Genomic DNA, 21,869 nt, shown 5'->3' with positions numbered 1-21,869 from the left:
AGTGTTTCCTGTAAATCTCTATACATGTAATTGATAAAACAACGTCTAGTTGCAGTTTTTAAATAAACAGGGCCAAATATAAGCTACAGTGCATTTGGTGGAGCCATAGTAACCTAGTGAATAGTGAAGAAAAAATTACAGACCTTAGCTGACAATGGGATTTTTGTTCAGAGAGTCTTGTGCTGGCTCAGATCACTAAAATCAGTGGCACTTTATATAGGCACAAATTGAAACTTGGGGCCATTTTTACATGTGATCCAGGAGCGTGTGTGTGGGGGGGTAGGTGCTTTAATTAAAGTGCTTTAATTAAAGCCCTAATTAAAGTGCTCTAATTAAAGCACCTGGAACATCTTATGTCTCAACATTCCCACATTTCAATATGGTGTGGGTATGGCGGGGGTGCTTTATCTAAAGCTTGTTGAATGAGCTTCAGATAAAGCACCCCTGCTGCCATCTTGAAGCACAGGGATGCTGAGGCACAAGTTGTAGAGGCTGGCAGGAGCAGAGTAAATACCATGTTCCAGAAAGCTCAATTAGTTAAGTCTCGGGTCAGAGGGGAGAGCAACAAGCATGATGCTGTGATAGACTACCAGACCAAGAGGAAGTGGTGGGTGAGATTTTCTTCAAACAGCTAGCAGAAGTTTCCCAGTCACAGGCTCTTGTTCTCCTGGGAGACTTCAGTCACCCTGACATCTACTGGGAGGATGATACAACAGTGCACAGGCAATCCAGGAAGCTTTTGGAGAGCTTTCAGAACAACTTCCTGGTGCAAGTGCTGGAGCGGCCATCTAGTGGCCATGCTCTTCTAGAACTGCCGCTCACAAATGGAAGAATTTGTGGGAAATGTAGTAGTGAATGACAACTTTGGAAGCAAGATGATTGAGTTCAGGATCCTGAGGAAAGAAAGGATGGAGAGCAGCAGAGTAAGGGCCCTGGACTTCAGAAAAGCAGACTTTAACATGCTCAGGGAACTCAGAGGCAGGATCCCTTGGGAAGCCAGTCTGTGGGGTGGAGGAGTCCAGGAGAGCTGGCTGTATTTGAAAGAAGCCTTAGTGAAAATGCAGGAACAAACCATCCTGATTCACAGGAAGACTAGTAATATGGCAGAAGGCCAGCATGGCTTAGCCAGGAACTCTTTAGTAAACTAAATCACAAAAAGGAAGATTATAAGACATGGAAACTTGGACAAATAACTAGGAAAGACGATAAGAGCATTGCTCAGGCATGCAGAGATAAAGTCTGGAAGGTCAAAGCACAAATGAAGTTGCAACTAGCATGGGATGTGAAGGGTAACAAGAAGGGTTTCTACAAGTATGTTAATAGCAAGAGAGAATCAGGTAAAGTGTGGGTCCCTTACTGAATGGGGAAAGCAGCACTGGGACAGAGGATGCAGAAAAGGTTGAAGTGCTCAATGCCTTTTTTTGCTTCAGTCTTCACAGGCAAGGTCAGCTCCCAGACTATTGCACCAGACAGCATAGTCTGGGGAGGAAGTGAGCAGCCCTCAGTTGTAAAAGAACACATTTGTGACTACCTAGAAAAGTTAGATGTATGTAAGTGCATGGGGCCAGAAGGGATGCTCCTGAGGTTGCTGAGGAAGTTGACTGATGTGATTGCAGAGCTGTTGACCATCATCTTTGAAAACTCATGGCAATCAGAAGAGATCCCAGATGATTGGAAAAGCCCAAAAATAGGACCAATATTTAATAAAGGGAAAAAGGAGGAACCAGGAAACTACAGACTAGTCAGCCTCACCTCAGTCCCTGGCAAATCATGCCTGACCAACCGGGTTGCCTTCTATGATGTGACTGGCTCTGTGGATGTGGTGATGGGCAGCTGAGTGAAACTCCAAGACAGGAAAATGGTATTGCAAATAAGAAATTCCCAGTAAAATTTACTTTATTGGCAATATGGTAAATGTTTGTTAGTAAAATGAATTGTTATGAGTTAGCGGGCAGAAGAGAAAGAGAGAGAGAATGGAAATCAATTATAAAATACCTTTTCATGACTACTTATTTCATTTTACAAATAACAGTTTTTCCAAGTAGGCAGATAATAATTCATTTTATTTGACTTAATGTACGGGTGTTCTTGGCCAGATTCTGCCAAGCCTCTTCAGTCCGTAATGATACCAAGAAGACTAACTTGGGAAGAAAGGTACTATTTAATATGCATGATGGAGGGAGGATCTGGTCTCTGAAACTCTCTGGCACAACACAGACTATCATAAATGATTCCAGTCCAATCCAGTGTGTCCCTGGATTGCTATTACTTTGGAGATTTATGGATTACAGCTCTTGGTGATAAGATTTTCAGTAGCATTCCATTTGACTCAGAGCGGTTCCTTTTAAAGCTAAAACTCCCATTGACGTCATGAAAGCAAAAAGCCATCGCTGAACACTTTTGAAAATCCCACCTACTGCCTTTTCTCTCAAATATATACAAGCAACATCTTTGAAATCTCTGAGATCTATCTGCATACAGAAACTGAAGTTCAATCTTGGCCTTTTATCTAGATTGGATATAGAGGTATACAAGTAGAAATAAAAAGAAGATAAATAATCACAGTGTTTTACCACTGTTGAAAGGGAACTGTATGGTGTGTTTAGTATCGGGTTACAGAATAGTTAACCAATGTGTTAAAAGGAGAGAAATTATCAAAAGGAATAAGGAAATCATGGATAAAAGTGATCACAAAAGAGTTACCTCAACAGTTTGGTTTAAATGTATGGAATTTCTTTTATTGGAGGTTAGATGCAGAGGTACTATTCATATTTCAGTTCTATGCTGGCTACAAAGCACTTGACAGACATTGTGGATTCTGAATTGAAACAATTTTTCTCAATAATGTTTAGTGTTTAATGAATTTTATTTTATTTAGTTATTTTGGAACTTGGCTTTGAAAGGACTGTTTAGGTGGACTGTGAACCAGTTTGAACATAGGAAATATTATTTCCTTTAACAGCATTATACATAGTGTTAGCAAAAATGAGGAACCTTTTTAAAGCAGTATCTGCATAATAAACCACTGTAATTACTTCAGTTGTTCACGTTTTCCACCCTCTAATTTCAGATAGATTTATTATTTGTACAAGTTATCCAAAGATAATTGACCTACCTAAATAAAACTGAAATAGTAAGGAGCTCCAGTTATTCTGGGTTAAATGTATACCCTATGTTAAAGGTAAGCACAAAGGTTACACATCACTAGGGATCCTGGTTTTCTTTAATAAAACAATTCCAAATTTTCTGGCATAAAAAACAACCTCAAATCCACATTTTTCCATAATGAAAATGAAACACCACTGATATATATATAATGAAACATATTTCATATATCAATGATATATAGTGATGTTTCATTTTAATCATGGAAAAATGTGGTTTTGGGGTTATTTTTTTTAGTAAAAACTTTGGGATTTTTTTTATCAGAGAAAACCAGGATCCCTGCACACCATGTATACACCTGAAAATAGAATTTATTTGGATACAAGTCCTGTATTGGCCCTGAAGTGACCTGCTATTAAGTTAAATTTCAGTATAACAAGAGTAAGGATTACACAGTTAAACCTCAGTCTCCTATCAAGTGAGACATTTATTCCAGTGACTATCAAAACAAAAGACAACAAGCTGGTATATATTTGTTAGTTAATTCATAAAGTTCTAGGAAACCATATATATTTGGGAATGTATATTTAAATGGATGGATATATACATTTATATATATACACCCAATGCAACATCTGGTTAATACAACACTTTTTGGTAGATCAACTGCAAAAAACCAAGAAGCTTTGTTTCTGTCAAAATTTATTTTGTAGGATTCTTTTTGTTTCACTGCCTTAAAGATTTCTTGGATCTGTCTGCAAGAGAAGCTAATCCTAACTCAAGAACTGCTTTTGCAACTGTCTTTTGACTTGCAAAGAAGAGCATAAAAGATTAAACCAGCACCAGTGACTTGCTATGAAAGTTTGCTCATGACAGGAAACTGGTATCTTTTGGGTGGGTTTTGGCACTTAATGGCAGGGTAACATAACTGGTGCAGCTCCTTGCTGCTAAAGAGACAAATTTTCAACTATCATTGAGCATAATGTACTATACATACTGGCAATGTAAGTGGCTTTAAAAGAAATGAAAAGTTCCTCAGCTGTAGCTATCCCAAGCCAGTTCAGAATTATTCTGAACTGTTACGAATGACGTGACTCCTGTATTTGAAACACAATCTTTTTTTCCTAGAAAACCTACATTGATTCAGAAACAAAAAAGATTGTTCTTTGCCAAATAGGCTCATCCCCACCAGTTTCTATGCTGTTTTGAGTACTGTAATCCCCTGGATTCTCACATTCCATTAGGTGGTTTAGTTTTTAAACCAATTCATATGACTAACTAGAAAATACGGATACCAACTTCATTGCTGAGTCAAAGGCTTGATGTAGTTTTACTGCTGTATTTGATTTGCCCTAAACAAAAGCACGCAAAGCTCTAGTATATTTATTATATGGGATTTATTATATCAAGATGGTGAAATGTTGTTTTACTCCACTTGCATACATTTCTCACTTGTCGTGTACTTTCAATAACTTTCAGTAATAAAATGGAAATTAAGTGTAACTGGAATAAGGACCAGGTTTTGTGTAGGAATTTGAAGAAGGAAATGTCATGAGATTTCTATTCCTTTTGTCCATCTGCATCAAACTGGGCCAAAAAGATAATTCCTTACCCTGGTCATATTTAATTTATTATATAATGGAATGAAGCAAAAATAGCTGCCTTTCAGCTTTTCATGGGCTTCCACATGCAGAAGATGCATAAAATATAATATGACCAGAGCAAACATGCTTCAGTTTTATACAAGATAAGACAGATTTATGGATTGATAAATTCATTCAAACTGACTTCCATTTTTGCAATGAAACCCAGGCAGGGCTAAAAGTATGTTGTTCTCTTTGTGTAGACTTTGCTCAAACGTTCAGGATATAACATCAGTGCAACATGTTGCATCACAGACAAGGAGTGACAGTCCACAATTACTGAAACAATCGTCATGTTGGTTTAATTTTTCTGTTGCTTCTCCTCAGACTGCAGAGAAGCAACTTAATCACTATGGATGAGGAAGAGAACTAACCTTTCAACTGTTCTTCTTTTCTTTAGCAAGTATTAATGTCCTTGCCTTGTATAATCACATATCTAAATTTGAAACCCATAACCGATCTGAACATAATACCTTGACAGAAAAACATCACATCTACTGTTCCTTTTAATACAAAGGTTTTAAAAAGTGACTGAATGTGCTGTGATGGTTCTGTAGTTAAAATTCTTGGTGCCATGAAAACTGTTCTCTTACTCCCTTCTGCTCCTTATGAAGAGCTGGTCCTTGATGCTTTTGATTATCCAGCTTTATAATTCACACTCTTGAGAACAGTGTCTGGACTTACCACTACATTTGCTCCTACTACAAACTGTTTTTTCTTGTTCATTGACTGAACGTCTTCTAATGATTGGATAGGGCATAAATCCTTAATCTTCCCTGTTTTCAAACTTCTTCAAGTTTGTGATTAACAGATTATTGACTATGTAAATCCTTGTTCTCATGAAGTTATCATTCTTGTTGTCTGATAGTAAAATAAGCATTTCACAGTCAATTAAATCCTAAGCAGTGCTGACAAAAGTCACGGTTGCTTGATGACTACAACACAGGCACCTGCTCTTCCAATATTTAGGGAAGCCATCTGCAGAGAAAATAAGCAAAAAAAATAGGAAGAATTCAGTCAAGAAATGGCAGAAGTATCATGTCATGTTACAATTCTTTCCGGAAGACATAAATTAGCAGGAACTAAACTTCAAAGGACCATACAGCTTCATTAATAACTTAATTCTACTATCTAACTATTGGGTTTTATCATACAATTCTAGATTAAAAAAACAAGGAGAGAGGAAGGAAAGATGGTCTTATGATTAAGAGACTAAACTGTGCTTCAAGACACACAAATTTGATTCCTGACTCTACCTTGTATTTTCCATGTATCAAGTATTGGTCAAATCATTTCTATCTAGTTACTTGGGAGCAGTTTGGGCCAGAAACCATCTTTTGTTTAACAAATAATACAATTGGATTTCAGTTGCAAGGTACACATTATACTGTAATACAAATAATTAAAAGAAACAAACAAAAACAACTCTGTATCTTGGGTTAAAGGTGCTAGTTGTAGTTCCTAGCCATTTTTGTAAAAACTCACTTTCAGTTTGTCTACTATATAAAATAATGTATGAAAGTTATGGGATCTGTTTTAAATCATTTTGACATTCAACATTAACATGTTAAATCATTCAACATTAACATGCTTATGTAACAGCTATGACAAATAGTATGCACAATATTATCTTCCCTTTATAGTTATAGTAGGAAATAATTACAGTTATTTCTTATATGGTATCTGTTAGAAAATGGTTATTTTTTATCAGTTTCCATTGCCCAGATTATGGGACTTCAAGTTATGCTAAGCAATAGTTATGTTAAGCCATAATTACACTAAGGCACCAAAAATGAGTTTGGGAAGATCAGGCTTTGTTGACATCTGGATGACATGAGAAACAAATGTATAAAGTAAAAATTCATTAATGAGCATAAACATTGGCATGAGAAGGGAGTAGCAGAAGCAAAGTAAAATTAATGAGGGCAGGTGCAGAAATAAGAGAAGAACTGAAGGTATCAGGTGTATGACCTTGGCGAAGAAACAAATGGGTATCTGGACAGAAGGATAGATAAACATTGGCATGAACATTTGGGTATTAGTGGCACAAATAGGAGTGACACATTATGTGTTTCTTTTTACCGATGTAGGGGGTGTAATTAATGCAAGGAGCTGCTACCCTGTCCCAGAAGTTTTACTGAATTGGGCTAACTGCTAAACAGACCAGCTAATGTACAGCCTAAGTCACAATAAACATCTCTGAGCTTTCACCACTAAATATGAATTTTGCGTAATTCTGTGTTGCACTCTAGGGCTGCACCCAGACAAGCATGGCCATGCGGTATGTGATGCCCATTCACATCTGCAATGCCATATACTGCACATTTGTTTGCTCTCCACACTGCAAGGGAGCAGTGCAAGGGTTTTTTATGACCCTGGGATATACAGGGGTCAAAAATCCCATGGAAAAAAAGGTGGAGCAATGCACACAGGGGCAGCAAGCCAACTCAAAACCAGGGCTGGGCTGGTCTGGCCAGAGCCATGCTCCAGCTGCTGGCCAGGCTCTGCATGGCAGGATTGCCACTGCTGCAGCCCCAAGAGGCTCCTAGAACTCCAGATAAAGCTGCTAGGACCCTAGGACTCCCCCCTAGGACTCCCAGTGCTGGCCCCAGCCTCCTCGTTCCACCTGGGATAATTTGCAACATGCCAGAGAGCATGTGGCACAGGCATTCTCTGGGGACAACTAGTGGCAGTACAAAGTGTGCCATTGCTAGTTGTCCCTGGGGAACCAAGTGTCCACACACATGTGGACATAGCCCAGAAGGCTGCTCGCTAGCACTGGCCTCCTGGAGCACATAGACCTCAGCAGCCTGAACACCAAGACCAATAGTGAGCACAAGGCCACCCAAACACTACCAACTCCAGAAAACTGCAAACTGACCTAAATCAAAGAACTGTGATAAATTTTCATAGCACTCTTTTGTCTCAATGATTTAAATGCTGTGGCAGGATTTTTGTATAATGTCTGAGAAATCAAATATCAGAGCCCTATTCTCCCAGCAAACTTTATTGAGTGTGTAACTTACATCATGAGCATTTCCTGACAGAATAAGTTAATATTCAAATTAAGTAAAAGTACAAGGATCAGCCTTTCATCTAACAGGTAGGACAAAGGTTGGCTGGGAGAAAGAAAATTGTTATCTCTGTTTAACAGATGAGCAGGGATCCTGGTTTTCTCTGTTTATAAAAAATCCCCAATTTTTGGATAAAAAAAGGTAACCCCAAATTCACATATTTCCATGATTAAAATGAAACACCATTAGTATAGATACATTAGTGGTGTTTCATTTTACTCATGGAAATATGTGAATTTTGGGTTACCTTTTTTTATCCAAAAATTGGGGATTTTTTATAAACAGAGAAAACCAGGATCCCTGCACATGAGGAACTGAAATACACTGAGAATAAATTTGCTCAAGATCACACAGAAGATGGCAAAGCCTAGATCTAACTTCAGATTGTTAGAGTCATTTTATAGTACTTCAACTTACAGGCTATGTCTCTTCCTGAAAATGAATTTGGCCAGCCTCTGGCACCAATGTTCTATGGGAAATTAGTAATGAGGAAAGACATGACAGTATTCTCACTGTGATATAGAAAATTAAACATGAAAAAGTAAAGGTGACGATGGAGGCAGGGCAGAACAAGGAAGCAGTGAAAAAGAAATCCTGATTTGTTTTTATTGACATTTTATATACTCTGGCACCATAATATAAATTAATGTTAAAAGCCTGTGTAACACCCATAAGGTAATATGCAAGTCACAAAGTATAGTGTAGCATAGGTGTAGCACACCTTTAAAATTATTTTCCATAATGCTACTGCTGTACCCAGCCAAACTATCATAATTTCATCCTGTAGGTGTTTTTTATGAGTGGGTAATGAAGGGTATTCTTACGCATATAATGCATTTTACTTAGTCTACTTAAGACTGTGTGAAGTTCATAACTATTGCAATTTTTCCCTGGCTACTAGGAAAATAGCTCTAGGATGAGACTCAAACCCCAGAAGATTAGGAAGCTAAAGTGCTGATAAGAGGAGAAAATCTCATTTGCTTCTGAATAAACAGGCTTTGTGAAAAGAAAACTAAATAAGACTCTTGGCGCCTTAAATTTCCCTCTCTCTGACAAAGTGAATTCCACTGAATATCACTTGCTTACTGTAATAAAGCCTATCCTTTCTGTAGACGAGGTAGATTAGTAAGATTTATAAACCATATATAAAATACATAGCCACAAGAAACTCCCTGTGGCTTGCAGCCAGGGCATAAATTTATTCTACAGTTGTTACTGAGGCCTGTATTAGTGTATGTGATCTGGACATAAGGGCCAGGTACACTTTTACCAGTATAAGTGATAGGAAAACAGTTTATACCAGTAACAGAACAGAAGTTTAACACACAAAACTGGTCTACACCCATAACAGAACAGAAGTTTGGTACACACAGACTTGTTTAAAAATGGTGGAACCCAGTCTAAGATCTGCCAAGGGGAAATATGTGTTCTCTTGCTACTGATGTAAATTACAACAATTACAGAAAACTATGGGACTTAAATTGATTCTGCTTCAGGTTTTTTGAATGCCCGTGCCTAGCCAAGGGTAGTAGTTAGCCACAGTCTGAAATCAGGCATGAGGCAGGGTAGATTTATAAATCAAAGATGCATAGCATAAGCTTTCATGAGCCCAAGCTCTCTTAATCAGATGTTGATGTGAAAGAACACATGCAGGGTAGTGTATCAAATACAGTGATAGTGAATATGAAAAGCAGGCAAGAGAGGGAGGGAAGGGAGACACGGGAGGTGAAATAATGCTGGGAGAGGCAAATAAGCAGTAAACCTATAGGCTGGGGACAGACATTACACATAAACCAGTTTGAGTGATCAGAAATTTGTTTAAATCTGTAACAGAACAGATGTTCAGTGCACATAAACCAGTTTGAGAATGGCTGAAACTGGTTTGAGATAAACCTGGTTGAATGTAGTATCAGACTTAACTGATTTGGGTCAGACTGATTTATGCAATGTATGTCCCAGACCTCTTGCTGGTTTAAGATAAAACAGACTCCCCCAGCATCCTGGCATGCTCTCTTGGGCTGGATGGGGCTCTCTGCTCCACAGCAGGGCTGGCCGCTCCTCTCTGCTCCCTCGCTGGGGCTCTGACAGATACAGCAGGCACAGCAGGTTCTGCCTGACTTCCCTCTGCCCTCCCCCCCGCTTGCTGCTCACTGCTCAAACAGGAATCACCTCTCCCTCCCCTGCATCTCCCACAGCACAGATTCTAGCCCCATGTTCCCTAGGCATGTGGTATACCAGCTAATACTGAGATCTGCCTGTGTGTCTCTCCAATTTCACTGGGACAACCAGACAGAACAGTGACCACTTAGGGCTTTCTGGAGCTAATCAACAGATCAACTGGTAAGCTGTTTAAGAAGAGTTTGAATTAATGGAGAGACACTATTGTTTTGCTGATGGTGTGATAAGCACTGTTATCAGCTCCCTGCTGGCTTGCTTGCCTGTCAGTTTGCTGCAGACAGTATAAAGTACCAGGGAGGGAGATTGAAAAGCTCCGTGTCATCAACAGATGCATGCACTGCACACCCCCGTCCTTGCCTCAGAGTACTAGCTGGGGGCTGGCAACACTCCCGCCCCTTGAGCAGTCCACAGGAAAAGAGTCTGGGACCATGTAGGCAGACCTCCCTAATCAAAGCATCCTGCCAGGGCTTGGCCACACTCCCCTCAGCTCAGCACTAAGGGAGGGCTGCTCTAGCACCCCCTAGCTTCTAGGCTGAGCCACTGCAGGCATATGCCTGAATTTCCTCAGTTCAGAGAGAATGTCTGTCTGGTTACAAACCAGTTCAGTCTAGCCGGGGAAGACTAAAATGCAAGGATTGAATCAATTCAGGCTTAGGATTTTTGAATGTTTGTCCCTAGCCTTGGAAGCAATGGGGTTACAAAAGCTAATCCAGGGATAAGAATCCATAGTCCCTGGACATGAGGGCCATGTTACTTGCAAAAGTTTTCAGAATTTAAATAAGTCTGTTGTGACAAATCAAGGCACTATAGCAATTCAGGTCTGATTTTCTGTCACTTCTGCAAGGTCATAGTAAAGTCTATCTCCACCATAATAATTAAGGACACAATTCTTTACACTTTACCTGGTGACTTTCAAAGGAAAAATAGTATTAATAATAGGGTAAAATAGCAGAACAAAAACTGTTAATGTTGTTTAATTTTGTTTCTTTGAAAAAAAGGTTTACTTTATTATACTGAAGGCCAATAAATCATATTTGTTGTTCTTTCTTATTTACTTTATAAAATTTTGAAATAAAGAAAATTAGAGACAACTGCACTTTGGCAAAAACACGCACAGTACACAGTTATATATACATCTTCTTGCAAACATACTTTACTGAATTTCATGAAACCTTTCTCATGCTTTCAAAAGCAATTTAAGGTAATTCATAACCAGGATTTCTGTACATCAAAGAATTCCCCACCTAACTATATTGCAGCATTCTCCTCTGGGAGAAATATGCATACAGCATAAAGGGTTATGGCAAAGGAAATTCACTTCTTGCCTCCTTTGGTGAGGTTTCATGAAGTAGGGAATGCATATAATGGTTTGCTATGCAAAGGGTGCTTCCATAGTCTCTGTGCTTTGGAAGACATCTGTATTTTATCCCAAAAAAGTAAAGGTCAGCTGTCGAGGGGAAAGATTGTTTTGATTTAAAACCATGTGGCTTTAGTGTTCTGTCATGCTTCCTGTTCTCCAAGCAGGCAGCATAGGGAGCTATAGTTACGTCTTTTTATAAGCAGGATTAGTGGATACAGAAGAACTGGGCTGCAGCATCCTGGCCTATCGAGGATAATTGGTAGAATTAGTACAATGAAAGCTGCTCTGGAAGTATTAAGACAAATGCTGTGTGCCCTAAATCTCTGGTTACTGTCAAAAGCCAGTTATTCTTATGGGGAGAAGTAATTTTTTAACCCTTTAAACCTGTTGGGAAAAAATATTTGTATTTAGCCCTCTGACGGTACAGGGCAAATACTCAAAAACTATCTACTCATTGTTATAATGGCAGCAGGAGTTTTAAGGTGACAACTTTATCTGTCTTTTCCTGGTATCCTAGGTGATATTTTTTCCTTTTTCTCTCTTCTGGGGAAACTTCTATTATAGCAGCTTATAAAATATTAGGAATAATTTTACATTTATGTCAGTGTCAGCTATTGAAAAAATAAAGCTTTTGTGAATAATTTCTATGATATATTATAGAAGAATTAACAGACTTAATAAGTACCTGTGTCCATTCATTAGTTTGAGGGTCATATGATTCCATAGTGTTCAGGTAAGTCTGGCCATCATATCCACCCACTGCATATAATTTATCACCAAGGAGACAGACACCAACAGCATCTCGAGGCATACTCAATGGAGCCACCATTGTCCAGGTATCAGTTTTTGGATCATATCTGAACAAGAACAAATGAAGCAGTATGCTTAACATAAAACTGGGTGTTAAATCATGTTTATCTTTATGTAAAATCTATTCATTTGCTTGGATGAATTGTTCATGTGCATTTATACAGGAACAATCTTTTCAGCAGCACAAAAAGAAAAAAAGGGATTTAGTGTGGCTAAGATTCTGATACTTTTGTGTTGAGTAGTCATTTATTCTTGAAAATAACTGGGCTATTTACAGAATAAGATTCTACTTAACAAGACTAAGGACCATAGAATCTGGTCCTATGTAAAGAAATTATCTAATTATACTGTGTATTGGAATGTTTTGTCCTAAAACTAGATTTAACTTTCTACAGTAAATCTATACGGCCTCTTTGAGAACTCCAGGATTGTTTCTTGTTCTACCAGGGCTAGATTATATCTCTGCTACTCCTGTTATTCAGTTACTTTTCACTCTGTAGACAGTATCATTTTCATAAATGGGATGATGCCCACAGTAACATCAGAGTAAGCAGTATCACAACTGATCCTTTAGGGCAAGAATCCCAGAGGGAACTATGTGCTTAAAGTGAAATTAAAGAAGAATTTAAGTGCTTAAATCCAAAAGTCTTCTCCACTAAAAAAAATGTTCAAATCTTTAGATGCCTGTGAGTCTATAAGCACTCGAGTTCTCATTAATAAAGTTAATTAGGTGCTTAAAGTTTTGCTACTGTATCTTCCTAAAGATGTAACCATTTTGCTTGTTATGGGTGTCTCAACACCTTTCTCATGTGTAAGGCTATAAAGAACACAATAGCTAGGTGTCTCCACTTCTCAGTCCTTCAAGGAATCCAATCTGTCCCTCAGGAAAATTCAGAAGGTGCTTAACATATTAGTAGTAATAAGTTCAGCATAAAGCACACCAGCCAAGTAATTATCATTCAGAAACATGGTAGCATACACCCAGGACAATAAAAAGCTAGCACCCAAGTCCTCCAACTCCTGAGAGAGTGCTATAACTTCAATATAAAAGGTGAGCACTACCACTCTATCACTCTTCACATCTCTCTCTTCAGCACTTCTTATTGGCTGGCTTAAGTATCCTTCTGCTCAGACTAGAATACTAATGTGTGTGGTAGGGTTGTTGGTTGTAGCTGTGTTGATCGAAGGACATACACAGAGAAGGTTCTTTGGGTAGATGTGATATTTTTATTGGACCATCTGAGTAGTTGGGAAAAAAAGTTCTTTGCAAGCTTTTGAGCACATGCATCCTTCTTGAGTCTTTCAATGCCTGAAGGAAGGTGCTTGCGCTGGAAAGTTTGCAAAGAAATTTTCCCCAACTATACTCAGTTGGTATAATAAAAGATATTACATCTACCCAAGAACCTGGCCTGCCATTGTGGTTTTTGTACCATTTTGTAGTTCCTAACTCTACCATTCTACAGAAATTTTGCCATGTTTCATTGTAAATGTGCCATCTCAGGTGATGATACTCATACATCCTACACAGGTCTGTTCAGACTATCTTCTGAAAGTAGCATGGCTGCATCATAAATTGGTTGCTTGGCTTGAGGGAAGCCTATTTTCTGGTATCACTGGGCATGTCTACACATTAACTTTAATGCATATTTGCCTATTTTAATGCATATTAAAGCATCACTAAAAATCTGTGTACATTTTCTAATGTGCATTAAACCATCACTAACAACCATGCTCTTTAGTTAATCCATATTAAGATAGGCTAATGCACATTTACCTAGTATCCCATGATGGATGCAAGCATATCTATGTGTGGGCTTTAATGCACGTTACCTGTTGGGACCAGAGCTGAAGCCAGAGCCACAGCTACTGCCTGTCCCAGGCTGGAAACTCAGATATAAGATTAGGCTTTTTTTCCCCCAAGTTTTTTTCCCCCTTGTAGATCCCAGACACTTCTTGGCCAACCAGCAATAGTCAAGGGAAGTCTCTTTCTACCTGAGTGAGTATTTTGTCCGTTGAGTTACTATATAAATGATCTGCCTGGTTCTCCTGGTAATATTTTTTAATAAAAGTTTCTGTGACTGCTGCTTTGTACTTAACTCAAAGCTGTCAGTGGCTGAGTCTACATGAGATGCTTACCACAGTAGACTAATTACCTTTCCAGTAATGTCTCAACTTCTACATGTGAGACCCTATTAGGCTGGAGTAAACTAATTTACTCCACAGCAGGATAGCACTCGTACTTACAAGTACTATCCTACTGTGAAGTAAAAAACTGAGGGACAAAAGAGCATAAACATACTCAGAGCTCGTGTCAGGCCACGCTTATTTAGTAAACTGACCACAATCAGCACCACAATGCTCAAGTATACTCTATTGTCTGTTACATCTGCTTGCAACCTCAGGCTTCCCCCTTAAATCACTGAGGGGCTTCTGAATTTTTTTTTCACTCTTACTATCTAGGCAACATTTTCATTTAAGTCATTTTGCTTTCTTAGTAATTCTTGCCACCGAGGTTGTTTCTTCCTTTTTCTGTCATCTAGCATAACTCATGCTCATAACTGTTTTATTCAAATCCTTATTAGTTGCTGGAGGTTGTCAAATTACATTATGACTTTAAAAACTTGTACATGGTTATATAAAGTTAGCTATTTCATGGATATATCTTCTGATGTTATATCCTGACCTATAGAACCTGTGGATATGACTTCCAATTTTAAGTCTCCTATTTATATGCATGTAACAGATTTACAATAGATTGGGTTGTTTTAGAAGAAAGAAATGGCTATATTTCTATGCTTTTCTTGCATATATCTTCCATAGCTGGAAGAAATGTTGGACATGCTGTATGTATGTATGTATTATTACTATTATTATTGTAGTAAAATAGTTGTTATTTTCCAGTTACAATGGGCAATGGTGTGAGTAGGGCAGGGCAACAGAAGCAACTGCCCTGGGCACTGACAGGGAAGAAGTGGGGTATGGAAAAAACAGCTTTTGCCTCATCTGTGTGACTGATCATCCTGTGTATAGCAGCCACTCCGGGTAGCTGGCTGCATTCTTACACAGCTGACAACTGGAATATTTGACATTTTTAACAGCATTTATATCTAAGTAGGTATGGCTCTGGATAAGGGCTGTGAAAAAAAATGAACAAGAACAAGATAGCCTTTCTCTCCTTGACCTAACCTTAATGGCTTCAAATTGCCTTTTTCTATTCAGAAACTTTTATGGTATCCCCTCTCACCCTGGGGCACATCAAATTATTACAAAGATGAAATGTACAGCTGTTTTTTAGCAGGACAAAGAATGGAAAAAAATGCAGGTATTTTTCTAGGCAATTAAAAAGCAAATTCTTTTTATGTTCTATTTGTTGACAGAATTGAGCTGTAAGCATTCTATTTAGCCTCTGGTTGCCTACCTGTTTATTAAAAACAGAGGCATCATTTATATTTAGTTTTTCTGCTTTTTCAGCTCTTCACTTTGGTCATTGCAATTGGAAAGAGTACTGTATCAAAGAGTCTATTAAAGTTTATTGCCCTCAGGCAGGTGAAGATACAAAGCAAGCTTGCTAAAACTGGTTGTAAAATGTCTTTCAGCTAGAGGCATCTGATCCACTTGGAGGAAAAGTCATATAGTCTTTGAGAAATCCATTCAGAATAACTATCGTTTGGTCTTTGTTATACATGAATTTTCCTATCCTATAAAACATTATTGTAACATTTTATACCCTAATTCAACAGTTATTAAGACAATGCTGTGAGTTTTAATAAAACTCTTGTTAAACAACATTTTAAAACAATTAGAAACCTTTAAAAGAATGTATATTTCCAAGAATGAAACATGCACAATAACTAACTTTATTTAACCAGTGCTATTGAAATACTTCATAAAAATAACAACAGTCTTCAAATACTTGAAGAGCAATTAGAGAAAGGATAAACAGAGCTTTACTCTGTGACTGTAAGGGACAAGGCTAGGAGCAAAGGACTTAAGTGTCAGCGGAGGAAATTAAGTTTGGAGATAAGGATGAATGGGAGAAAAATAAGGAGAAAAATTGTGGTATCACCACCACTGAATTTTTTCAAGAGGAGGTTAGACAGACCTTTGGCTGGGATGGTTTAGTCAGGAATGATCAAGGGGCTGGATTAGATAACTTCCAACCCTATTCCTATGAATTTTATGACTTCTGACAAAACAAGTGTCTATGAAAATAACAGATTTCAAGCATTGCTTTCAAGCCCTTGCAATCAGGTATTATTATATATTCTTCCTGTTACAAATTGGATCAACTGTATCATAATTCAAATAAGCCTGGTTTCTTTTCTTTTCTTTTCACCATAAACTGAGAAGAGCATAAAAGTGTTGTACAAGTCAACAAAACAAGACTTGAGCCTATACTGTTATATACAAGGGTTTAGGGCACTAATGCATCTCTGTTAAGCATTTCTATCCATTATATTTTCTAATAAGCAAATTACATGGCTTGTACTAGAGCCCATGTATTTTATCTAAAAGTTGGCAATTTATCAAGCATTTTTACTAAATATTTCAACAGGTTTAGTGGCATTGCTTTCAACTACTTTTCAGTTCATAATAATTGGTGTTAGCACAATTAACGGTCTTTACTTTCAACTTAGTTAAACTGTTCTCAATGGCTAAATGCATTTGGGTCCAAATTTTCTTCAGTTTACTACTGTACCTACTAATTTAATTAGGACTATGCATATAAGTAAGGAGATCAAGATTTTGTGATCACTGGGTATATCTACATGAGACGCTAACTGTGCAGTAACTTAATAACTACAGATCCTTGTTTTTTCTAATAAAAAAAAGACCCCCAATTTTCAGATATAAAAAAACACAAAATCCACATTTTTCCATGATTAAAATGAAACACTACTACTACTACTACTACAACACATACACACACACACATACACACACATATTAGTGGTGTTTCACTTTAATCACAGAAAAATGTGGATGTGGGGTTTGTTTGTTTTTTAATCCTAAAACTGGGAACTGGGGATTTTTTTTATCAGAGAAAACCGAGATCTCTGATAATAACACTGTGCATTCAATCATTACATCCCAAGTGCAGAACTTTTCATCTGTCCTTGTTGAATCTCGTCTGATTAATTGCAGAATGTTTCTCCAGTCTATGCAGGTCATTCTGGATCTTAACCCTACCCCATGGAGTATCTGCAACTCCATCCAATTTGGTGCTGTCTGCAAATTTGCTTCAGATGTTTAACAGTACACGAGGGATAATTAAAGCCTTTCATTAAAACCAAGTCCTGTGATTTGGAAGCTTACATCAGTTGTGCAAAGGCCTCATGCACCTTTTCCTCCTGGTTTGGTGGCCTGTAGTAGATGTCTACCATGACATCTCCCCTGTTCTCCCTTCTGAACTTACCTATAGGTTTTCAACAGTCCTACTTTTTCTAGGTAAAGGCCTACCTTCCACTTAGTACTACACCTCAGAACATGTATATATTGCCCTTATATACAGGGAGACATCTCCTCCTTTTTCCCCATATCTATGCTTCCTGAACAAGCTACACCCATCTATGACCCTACTCCAGTCATGTAAACCATCCCACTCCTGCAAACACCTAACTTACTAAGATCCACCCTAATTGCTTTTAAAGTTCTCTAGATTTCTAGTACCATTGTATAGTCAATGCAAAGTGCATATACAGCATTTGGTGCAGAGCTCATGGCTTCCTCCATCCCAAGGGACTATTTATCTCAATGGCCTACAGGGTTAAATTCAATCTTGCATGGTCTGTTTTTGCCCCAAACTCTTGCATTCCTTCCTATCTACTAACTAAATTTCAACAGGAACTTGTAGGATGCCCTCATCCCTGTCTAGCCAATAGGTGGTGGTAGGGTACTTTCCTGGAAAGTGTATTTAAACCCATAGGCTGAGGGGGACTTAGAAGTCAGGGCTCCTACTTCTGGAGCAAGTTCTCTTATTCATTATGATATGTTTACATGATCACTGTGAATCCAGCTCAGTTTTTTGAAAGAATGCTTAGAGATACCTACTCCTGTGGGGGGATCTGAAGCTAAGGGTCCTGAGTGGTTTGAGGTACCTAGGTTCCTCAGAGGAATAGATTTCAGAGACACTCATGTATTTCATATTTGCTACACAATTGGCTGATATAGAACTGATTATGAAACTTCTAATTCAACAATTCATTGTAAAAGGACCTACACACCTAGCATGCTGTTTGGAATTTCACCCAGGGATCACATACTTAGATCTTATGCATTGTAATGCCTACCTTGCAGATGTCTAAGTCCTTCACTGAGTCTAGCAGGAAATATGATTTAAACAGAATGCCAGAATTTTCCCTTACTTCCCCCTTGATATAAATTCTGGCTTCTGAAAAAAAAGTGTTCATTTTTATATAAAGTTGTAAATTCTGCCTTAAGTCACATTTACATTTGCATTGACTTTTCTAAGGATAAAATTCAGTTGAGGAAGAAGGGAATAAGTAAAATTCATATGAGATGGACAGTTAATCTTGATCAGACTAATCTCTAATGCACAAATTATAAAACAAAGCAGTTCCTTTCAAGAAAGATGTTAGAAGTGCAAGAAGTATTTCATCTGCTTTACACTCACTACTTTACTATTTAATTAGGACAAGGTAAATGCTTGGGCCAAATGTTCATATCTACTTCTCTTCCTGGAATTATTGGGAGCCTCTACATGCTCTACTTTCTTCTTCCATCCTCTTTTTATCATAGATCAAAGGAAAAATACTGGCCACAACCACTTTTCCACCAAAAATGCAGATTTGGATTGACTGAAATTCACCCCTATTGATATCTCAAGAAATTGCAGCCCTGGTGAAGGAACTACAGCCCTGTAAACTGCATATGCATCACTTTAAAACTTTTTATAGTTGCCTGGTTATATTCTAAAAATTGTTCTATACATCTAAACACAGTATGGTAGTACAGAGTTTCTTACTGTTGTCTTTGCAATGAAAAAATGTTTATGACTTAGACCTGGATTTTCCTCTCTGAAAAGTAAACAGGCTTTATTTTCCTTTTATGCACCTGCGTTCATTTGTAGTTTTAGTGACAAAGCAAACTCAGGCATTTTTTTCCTGTAATCTAATTTCTATGTGACAGTTATCATGGAAACAGGTTATCCTGACACTATTAAATAATTATTTTTATGTGGTTAGTAACATCTGGTTATTTTCAGTCATCATTTAGCTGATTAACTTAAAAAAAAAACTTCCTCTGAAAGAATGATCAGTAATTAGGAACTTATTGTATTAGGATACAGGCAGCTATCACATGTTCCAAAATTGTACATACAATTATACACTCAGTGGATACCTTTCTACATAATCGAGCAGTCTGGAACAGTGGTTAGAAGCAGGAGCATCATGGCCTCCAATTGCATAGAGAAAGCCATCACATGTGGCAACACCTACACCTCCTCTTCTCTTGCACATGGGTGCACACATATTCCACTTATTTGTGTGAGGATCATAATATTCCATTGAACTCAAACAGGAACTTCCATCCCGACCTCCAACTGAATATAACCTTAAAAAAAAGAAAACAAAACACACATAAAAACAAAAATGTCAGTGCAAGAAGAATTCAGACAAGAAAATTATAGATTAGGAGGATCTTTTTCCTTTTCTCACCTGTAATCTCAAAAGTAAGGGGCAGGAGAAGAAAGCTTGTCAAATTTGACACTCACAGAAATCTCACTCATTCAGAATTAATCAATGTCATATCTATTGTCAAATTCATGTTACACTTTCTGTTTGTCTCAGTGGAATGGAAGTCATTTTCTGGTTGGGCAAGTGGCATTTTAATTTTCAAATAAAAATGCATGCTACCAAAAGATACTTTCTTTCTCCTTGTTTATAAACAATCTCATAAGAATTTGCTGCACTATTACTGCTATTCTCCACTTGTGGGATCAGAGGTATAAATGTGCAGAAAAGGAAAGGTGCTAAATTATTATTAGTTATCTGAGCCAAATAACACTAGGGATAGGCTGAACAATGGATGAAACTAGATGCAAAATAGAAGGTCAGAAATAATAGATCTGAATAAGCATTATTGTAAAGATTTTAGAAGATCTTAGAGTCTTACAATACAATGGGGTTAAACAGATTTTTGAATCATAATAAAAGTAAAGGCTGCTGTGAGCAGTTTAGAAATTACTACGTAAGAAAGTAAAAGCAATATTACCTGATTCAGGAGAATAATCATGCAGATTGAATAGTAAGATTATGAATTGTGACTATTTGAGATACTACTTGTAAAGGCTGAAATATATTTGCATAACTCATTTGAGGAATTATTTTGAGTATCAAATATCCTTAAAAACATGTCTGCACAAAGATAACGCACAAACAGAAAAAAAGAAAGAGTAACTTAAATGAATTGTTTACTGCAACTGGTTCATGCAGCTGTAATGAATCTTGATTAAAATGATACCTCCATTTACAAATTGCATAGAAGTTATTTACTGAGACTGATATGTGCCACATACAATTTTCTATAACTAGTTAATTAACTGCCTACAGGTGCTGCATTCAGTGTAAGGACTCATTCTATAGAAAACATTCCTTCTAAGTGCAGCAGGGTAAAGCAGAGCATCTAAACATAGAGATATAATAATCTTTATTATATGATAAATATATTGCATGCTAATAGGAGTTCCAGACCCCATTACTGAGCCAGTGAACAGCGGTAGCAAACAGGGCAAGTACTTTGTAGACAGTTTGCTGGGAGCAAGAAGAGGAAGGGGAAGGGGAAGAGAAGCCAGGTACCAGGCACCAGATTCTGTCTAGGGAAGGTAAGTGATCCAGAGCTGCCTGTGCCTTTGATTTGCTGAGTGTTGGTTTGGTGGGCTGTTTGCATGTTGCGTGCTGGGAGTGTTGTTAACTGAGTGATTGCTGATTGCTGAGGGCTCTTATACATGTGTTCTGGGAGGCAGGGGGCACTTTAATTAGCGGGGCTCTGAGAGCTGCTCTAATTAAAGCTCCCAAAGTGTGATGTATATCAGCATCCTTACACTGAAAAATGGCAGCAGGAGAACTTTAACTCAAGCTCATCAGACAAACTTCATTTAATGTGCCCCCACCACCATTTTTCAGCACAGGGATACTGATATACATGACACTGGAAACTGCTGGAGCATGGTAATACCACACTCCAGAAGACTTGATTAATAGAGTCTGCTCTGATGTACTATAAGTACAGCACATTGCAGCAACCTCAGTGTCTGTGTATAGGTGCCCTGAGTGATTGCTGCCTGTGCCTGACAGAAGCCCTAACAAGGGAGCAGAGCCAGTCCAGGCCCAGCAGGGTATAAAAGAAGACTCCCCAGGTGACCAGGGTGCCAGAGAACAGGGAACGAATACCCCAAGGAGGGGCTGGCAGAACAGGCAAGAAACCCTTGCTATGTGCAGTGGGAGGCTTTATGGTATTGGGGCAGGCAAAAAGGAGGCTTCTTGTTAGAGGATCAAAGCACTGCCACCAAGAAGAAGTGACAGGTGGCAGTAGATGGTGAGGTAGAGGGATCCACCTGCAAACCTGACCTGTAGTCTTGGGAAGTCTGCTGCTTGCCTACAGCCCAGATCCAAGAGGTCACTGAGGCATTACCAAGACTCATCCAGCCCTCTGACTACTACCCCATATTGCTCATCC

General features: G+C 38.2%; 1 protein-coding gene across 2 annotated transcripts in view; it reads right to left on the bottom strand.

Annotated features, from left to right (window-relative positions):
- Nucleotides 1–1,929: 1,929 nt before the first annotated feature.
- The window catches only part of KLHL1 (kelch like family member 1), a 489,325-nt gene continuing 469,385 nt past the window's right edge, over nucleotides 1,930–21,869 (bottom strand). For both annotated transcript variants that reach the window (XM_090024576.1, XM_090024581.1), the window contains 3 exons: nucleotides 19,533–19,745; nucleotides 12,046–12,217; nucleotides 1,930–5,726 (listed from right to left, as the gene is read on the bottom strand). In XM_090024576.1, coding sequence (XP_089880702.1) covers nucleotides 5,667–5,726; nucleotides 12,046–12,217; nucleotides 19,533–19,745 — 445 coding nt within the window. In that variant the 3' untranslated portion in view covers nucleotides 1,930–5,666. The remainder of the gene's footprint in view (nucleotides 5,727–12,045; nucleotides 12,218–19,532; nucleotides 19,746–21,869) is intronic.

This window comes from Crocodylus siamensis, chromosome 1 (genome assembly GCF_052110815.1).
Source record: "Crocodylus siamensis isolate JL-2025a chromosome 1, ASM5211081v1, whole genome shotgun sequence".
In the NCBI taxonomy this organism is placed as follows: Eukaryota; Metazoa; Chordata; order Crocodylia; family Crocodylidae; genus Crocodylus; species Crocodylus siamensis.
Note: the sequence above shows the minus strand (reverse complement) of the source record. Positions and strands in the feature narration are given on the sequence as shown.